The following is a 6,867-nucleotide window of genomic DNA, read 5'->3' as shown; positions in this document are numbered from 1 at the left end:
TATGAGCATATCATATAATTAACCATAATTTCAAGCGTACAATTCAGTTATTCTTTTTAGTAAATTTGCCAAGTTTTACATTTCCTTCACCCCAATACGACCCCTCCGGCCGTCGCTGTGAATCCTCGTTACCCTGCTTCTTACTATTGACCTTGGCAGCTACTAATCTACTCTCTATCCCTACAGATTCGCCTTTCTGCCCATTTCATATAAATGAAATCACACAACATACGGTCTTTTGGGTCTAGCTTTTTTACAAAGGATAATGTTTCTGAAGATCATCCATGCTATAGCATGTATTTGTATTTGATTTAGGTCCTCATATTTTATTTAATTTTTATTGATTTTAGAGAAAGAGGGCACGAGGGAGAGAAACAGTGAATGAAGCAGGGGGGAGAGAGAGAGTCATCGCTTTGTTGTCCCACCTATTGATGTGCCCACTGGTGGATTCTTGTATGTGCCCTGACCAGGGATCGAACTGGCAACCTTAGTGTCTCAGAATGATTCTCTAACCCACTGAGCTACCTGGCGAGGGCTGTATTCTACTTTTTTTAATTGCTGAATAATATTCCTTTGTGTGGATATACTGCATTTGATCTACCCATTTTGTCGATACGTGTTGATGGACATTTAGATTGCTTCCAATTGTTGGCTCTTGGGTCTATTTTACTTTGCCTTTAATCTTGGGCCCAATTCCCAGCCTTGACACAATGTCTTTATTGTTGAGGTATAGCACCTCTGAGGTTTCAGTGGAAAACCCAAGGTGTTTACTAAGTTGCAATCACCTGGGGAATCTGAAACGTACCTTCCCTGTGGTGGGAAACATCTGAGACCCCTGCTCGGTTTTTTCTCCTTCCTAGCTACCACTTTCCACTGAAAATCAACCCTGCCTTGGGTCGGCCAAGTTAGGGGTCAGCCAGGGACTTGAGATCAGTCCTGCGCAGATTTGGAGTCTTAACCCCACTTTTGCTCTCCTTTTCAGGCTCCCCCTTCGACTTCTGGCCATCATTGCAACCCCAAATTCCTCCCTCTCTCAAGGTTTCTGCTTGAGTTCCAGCTTCCCTGTGATGCCCAGAATGGGGAAGTCCTGCAGGGACCATATGTACAGAATTAGATTTCACCCAGTGTGATTCTCATCTTTCAATAATGAAATTCTCTCCAGTTTGACTATTTTTGCTTGCTCTCCAGTGCCTTCCAATCCTTGTCATATTTTGCCCAAGGTTTGTATTACTATCTGCAGGAGGATTATTCTGATATAAGATACTTCACAATGCCCTGGCTGGTGTGGTTCAGTTGGTTGGAGCATTGTCCTGTTCGTCAAAAGTTCGAGGGTTCAATTCCCAGTCAGGGCACGTACCTAGGCTGCGGGTTGGATCCCCATTCGGGAGCCAATCAGAGACAACCAATCGATGTTTCTCTCTGACACTGATGTCTCTCTCTCCCTCAGCAATGAAAAATGTCCTCAGGTGAGGATAAAAAAAAGATACTTTAGTATTACTAGAATCGGAACCAATCTCTCGCTCTCTCTGTCTTTTAGAAAGCTAGCAGACAACCCGGCAGAGGCTTTTCTGTTAACAAGGGCACACGTCCTTTCCTGTCATCTCCTGGCTCTGAGTTCTTCCTGTAGCTCACTTGGCTGCATTTCACAGTAAAGTGGATGTCTGTATTTTTTGGCTACTCAGCCTCTAAACTCCCTTCTTATGTTTGGGGAATTCCTCACCCTACGATTCTGGGAGTAAGTTAAAGCCTGCCTCCCACCGTGGAAATCACAAACACCAAAAACACGACCTCTGGGTCCTGCAGAGGGCAGGGTCACGTGACCTAGGGCAAGGGCACCTGATGAGGCGCAGCCAGTCAGAGGCATGGGGGACTTGGGCTCAAGTCCGTGGGTCCAGCCAAGAATCCTTTCTGGTGAGAGGTGGCAGTGGCCACATCTAGTTTCTGGGGCTAGACTTAGTGCTGGCAATAGTGGAGGAGTGAGATGCAGCATTTTGTATTCATCAGTTGCAGCTTCCTGAATATCCTGCTAGTAGGTTCGTTGTCTATCTAAATCAGTCAGAATTGGTTTTGTGCACTACAAATGAGAAACTCGAATTGTCCACCTAGTGACAGTTACGTACCAGTAATCCCACCGTGAAGAAGTCTGGTCAGACAAATGTAAAGCATACTGGGGGCTGACCCATCCCTGAGCCTGCTCCCTCATGGCCCCTCCTCCTTTTCGCCCCTCCCCACCCTTCTCTGTGCTCTGGCCACAGATCCATCTGAATTCCTCTGAAATGTCTTGCCCTCTCCTTCCTCCCTGGCTTTGCAGCTGTTGAATGTCCTCTCCCTGGCACGCACTTACCATTCTTCCCCCCTCAGCTGCCCACACCGCCTCCTCACTGGTCTCCTCTCTGCGTCCCCTCTGGCCCCTGTCCAGCTCACTTCACACCACAGCCAGAGCCATCTTTTCAAAACCCGTGTCTGAGCATGCCACTGCTCTGCTTAAAATGTTCTAAAGCTTCTTTACTGACCTTAGGATAAAGACCAAATTCCTTAACACGATCCTCCAGGTAGAGAGATACTTAGGAGATAGTTGTCCAGGACTGGCTGGATAAAGATTGAGGGGATCGAAGGAGGATCAAGGGTTACACTCGGATTTCTGGTTTGGGGAAGCTCCTTAGAGTGTCGACCTCTAATATCTCCAAGGCGTGCACCAGTCAGGCTCAGATCCTTTGCTGAACAGGGAACCAAAAACCCATCCCCCACCCGCCCACTCACTCGCACGTCAGCTGCCTGACCAGCTAAGCAGAGGCGTTCACGCTGAGCTGCAGCTTTACCTTTCACTTGCTATGTCCTTGGCTGAGGCACTTTCCTTCGTACAGCCTTTCTTTTCTCATCTCTGAAGCAGGAATAATATTTTTTCTCTCTCTCTTTTGGTAAGAAATTATTATCGTGAGGTAAAAATCCAAGCACACGACCGGCCCATAGTTGGGACCTAGCTGGAGATGACCATCTCCTTATGAGTCTCAACAGTGGAATCTATCTGCCTTTTTGAAAAATCACTCTGGTTTTCATGTGGAAGAGATGGGTTGAGACAGGAAGGAAGGAGCCTCTGGGCCCCCCAACCATCCGTGCCCTCGGAGAAATGCGTAGGGAGGTGGTCTGCGTGGAGCAGGGAACAAACAGACCTTCCCTTCACCTCCGTGATCCCCGATCCTCCACTGTCCACTGTCAGCGCCTCGGCAGGTGCTGTCGGCTCTACCTCCAAATATACACGAACCTCTTCATTTCTTTTCAGTTCTGCTGCCACCACCCTAGCCTAAACTATTACCCGCTCTCTCTTGCCTCTTGTGATCGGGGAATGCCCTGCTTCTGCTCTTGTCTCACTCCACGACGTCTCCTTCCAACAGCCAGGGTGACTTTTACTCATCTCCAAAGTCCTCCATTGGCTCCCCAAACTCCTTGGCCCCAACCACAAGCCCTGCATGATCTTCACCACTCCTTCCCCACTCACCCAAACCCAGGCACCCTGCTCCTGGGCTTCCGAGAGGCCCAGCTCCTGTACTTGCTGCCCCCTCTGTCTGGGCAGCTCTGCCCCAGGCGCTTCCCACACACTGCACAGAGCTGGCTCCTCACTGCAGGCCTCAGGCCACAGGTCCATTCATTCCTTGAGGAGCTTTTGCTAAGTATGCTGGCTCCCATCATGCTTCGTTTCATCATCATTTTATTTTATCCATAACACTTCTTACTGCTTGAAATTAGATTATTTATGTTCATAGAGGTCTCCTCAAGATTACCACTTCCACATTTTTATTAACTTTAATCACACTAGGAATACATAACAATGTGTATTCCTAAAATGCAAAGTGAAAATACCCCTTTGCTTCTCTTCTCCCACCCTAGATCCCTCACCGGAGTGACAGCTTTGTTGGTCCTGCCGGTCACCCTTCGTGAGGGCCTAGAACCATGCACAGCCCGTTCGACAAACAGTTACTGAATGAAAAGTAAATCAAGGGCCACGTTCTGGCTCTACTGCATATTAGCTTCGCTTTGGGGAGGGCTTTGGAGGGGAGGTCAGAGGGCAAGGTCCAGAGAAAGCTATGGCTTTGGGGCAAACTACTTAGCTTCTCTGAGTGTCAGTTTGCTCATGTATCCCAAAAGGGAGAAGAGCATCTATCTCACAGAATTGTGAGCATCAAGTAGTGGCAGGGACCTCGTACACCCCCTCGTGAAGTTCATGGGCCAGCAGGGTGAACTTGCAGTCCTGCAGGATGACTCCACAGGCTACGAATCTGCTCAACGCCCTGAGAAAGAACGTTAGAGCTGAGCTTCCAAACCCTGCTGGGAGGAGCCGAGTGCTGGCTCCACGCCTCTCTCCAAGAGCACAGTTTACCTGAAACCATCTGACGTATCTTCCTGGGCTGTTTTACGTGGAAATAATTTCAATGTTACATTTTGTATTGAGTCAAATAATGTTTTGGGCATCATCGGGGGAGGGGAGAACCACTGGAGGTCATCTGGTTTGGCTGAACTCCTATTTTCCAGGTAGGGAAACTGGGGCAGAGAGTGGCAGGACCTGGCCTCTCCCTTTTGGTAAGGGTCCCTCTGGCTCACACAGTAGCCTTGCCTCTCACCACGCAAGACTATGGTATATTCCTCTTAAGATCCCTGGCTTTAGAACAGCAGGTGGCTTCCTTTCCTTCCCCTGTGGGAGTGAGGGGGCAGCCCAGAGGCCAAGGCCAGGAGGAGAGTTCTAAGCCTTAATCCACAGTCTCCTAGCTCCTAACATTGTCCAGACCCTGGACTACCCTGACTGCTTGTCAGTTCCCCAGCCCCCAACCACCTGCCATCTGGAAGTAATTACAGTAATTCCGCTGGGATATCTTCCCCCAACTATGTAACTAGCGTAGGTATCTGTTTCTGAGCATAATTACAGGAGATTTTTACAGACCCACAATCGCATCTGAGTAAATGATAGCTTCCTTTCCTCCCATTAACAGGCCAATGTTAGGGACCTGTCAGGGCCAATGAGTCAAATCCCAGAGTGAAAGACCTCACACTGTCCCTCCACCTGCAAAGTAGGAGCAACCTCAGACAAAGCAGGGTCCCAGCCAGGATTTTGAAGGACACCAAGAGGGCTGCAGGGGGGCTGGGTTAACAACGACTGGGCCCTGCAGCGTGTTTGTCAGGCACTCAGTAGGGACCAGCAAACATCTATGACCAATTCTGCAAGCTGGCACTACTGTATTTTGTTGTGTTTAATGTGCACTTTTTTGCCCAAATTTTTGAAGGAAAAATAAGGATGTGCATTATACAGGAGTATAATGAATATATACCATGGGTATAATAATCCCGTATACAACACACACAACGTGGGTGCACATTATACCTGGCAAAATACAGGTCTCATACTTTATACGTTTGGAGATTGGTTCTGAGAGAGCTGGTGTTCCAGGCCACCCCCAGCAGCCCCTGGAGCTGCGCCAGGGTGCTTGCCATCATACTAGCTCACCATGCCAGACTCCCAGGCCCAGCAGGCCAGCTCTATGCCCCCTTCCTTATCTCCTCTTCTCACTGCTTCCTCTTTTAGGGCAGCCACTACCGCTGCCCTTGCTCACTCCCGTCCCCCTCCCGCTGTCATCTGTTCCCCAGCGTTGACGCTGTGTTCACTCCTGCCCCCTCCACCCCTGCTTCCTGTCTCTGTTGGGTTGTTGGGTGTTATCTCTCCAGAAGGGTGGGGAGTTGGGGTGGGGGAAGGGTGGAGCACAGGGCAACGGCCTTGCCAGGCACCCGGAGTCCCCCACCAACCCCCATCCCTGCCCTGCTAGGGGTGCCACCAGGAACTGGGGCTTGGAGTAGTCAGACCCTCGGTTTTCACCTTCTGGAACACACAGAGGCTGCCCCCTAGGTGCCCTGGGAGCAGCCTGCGCACACGCAGGGCTGCACCAAGACTTGCAAAGCACTCCATCCACACAAATACACTCTAACCGGCCCGCGCACACGGCGTGCACACGTCCCCGCAGCAGCACACTCTCGCGTGCACACACGCGCACGTATATTCACCGCAGCGTGCGCCCTCACGTACACACCAAATACACCACATGAGCGCACACGCACGCACATACATAGATGCATCTGGACACGCACCTGTGTAGACCCCCAAATGCCCTGCAGGCCCTGACGCCTCCAGCTGCCCTGGCGGCTGGCTGGGCGGCGCGCGCACACCCAGACACACGCACACACGCGCACACTCCCGCACTGCTCCACGCCCCTGGCCGCGGCCTGGGTGCTGTGCTGCGAGGGGAGCGGTTCGGCGGGCGGTGACCCGGGCGGGGGCGGGGGCGGGGGCGGGGGTGGTGGCGGCTGCGGCGGCGGAGGCCGGAGAGCGGAGGAGGCGGAGCAGGGAACCGGGAGCCTGCTGGCCCGAGCTCCTCCTGCCCGCCGGGGATTTTCCAGCCTGGGCGCCTTCGCCGCGGACCTCCCTGCGGCCGCCGCGGACCATGGGCGACAAAGGGACACGGTGAGTGCGGGAGGCGGCCGGTTCGCTGCGCGTGGGGCTGACCTGGGGGAAGGCAAGGGAAGGGGTTCTAGTTCGCGCCCTGGCTCTGCGATCGCGGGCACCTCCGAACGGCCAATGCCTGGTTCAGCGGCGCTCGGTTCTCCTCTGCCCCCGAGGTTTCCCTGGGTAGTCGCTGGTAGGGCCGTAGGCTGGGGAACGAAGACGCGAGGACCAGGCTGCCCCATACGGCTCATGGCTTCTCGGCGACACACTCACACACACTCACTCGCTGGCACTCAGCAGATGCGGGGAGCTACCGGGAGTAGGCTGACACACAATGGCACACACGCTCATGTGGGCACACCAGCGCACTCGTCCACGGGCAC

The 6,867-nt window shown here is 52.2% G+C and overlaps 1 protein-coding gene across 3 annotated transcripts in view; it reads left to right on the top strand.

The window, feature by feature from the left end:
• Positions 1-5,921: 5,921 nt before the first annotated feature.
• ARRB1 (arrestin beta 1) overlaps positions 5,922-6,867 on the top strand; it is a 71,320-nt gene continuing 70,374 nt past the window's right edge. The window contains exon 1 of one of the 3 annotated variants that reach the window (XM_037038429.1): positions 5,922-6,502. Coding sequence is in view for 2 of the 3 variants with exons in the window: in XM_037038426.1 (XP_036894321.1) it covers positions 6,483-6,502 (20 nt within the window). In the remaining variant the exon portion in view is untranslated. The remainder of the gene's footprint in view (positions 6,503-6,867) is intronic. The other 2 variants (XM_037038426.1, XM_037038428.1) reach the window with 2 other exon arrangements.

This window comes from Sturnira hondurensis, unplaced genomic scaffold, assembly GCF_014824575.4.
Source record: "Sturnira hondurensis isolate 20B ecotype Veracruz unplaced genomic scaffold, ASM1482457v3 Scaffold0024385, whole genome shotgun sequence".
NCBI lineage: Eukaryota > Metazoa > Chordata > Mammalia > Chiroptera > Phyllostomidae > Sturnira > Sturnira hondurensis.
This window is presented reverse-complemented; position numbering and strand designations above follow the sequence as displayed.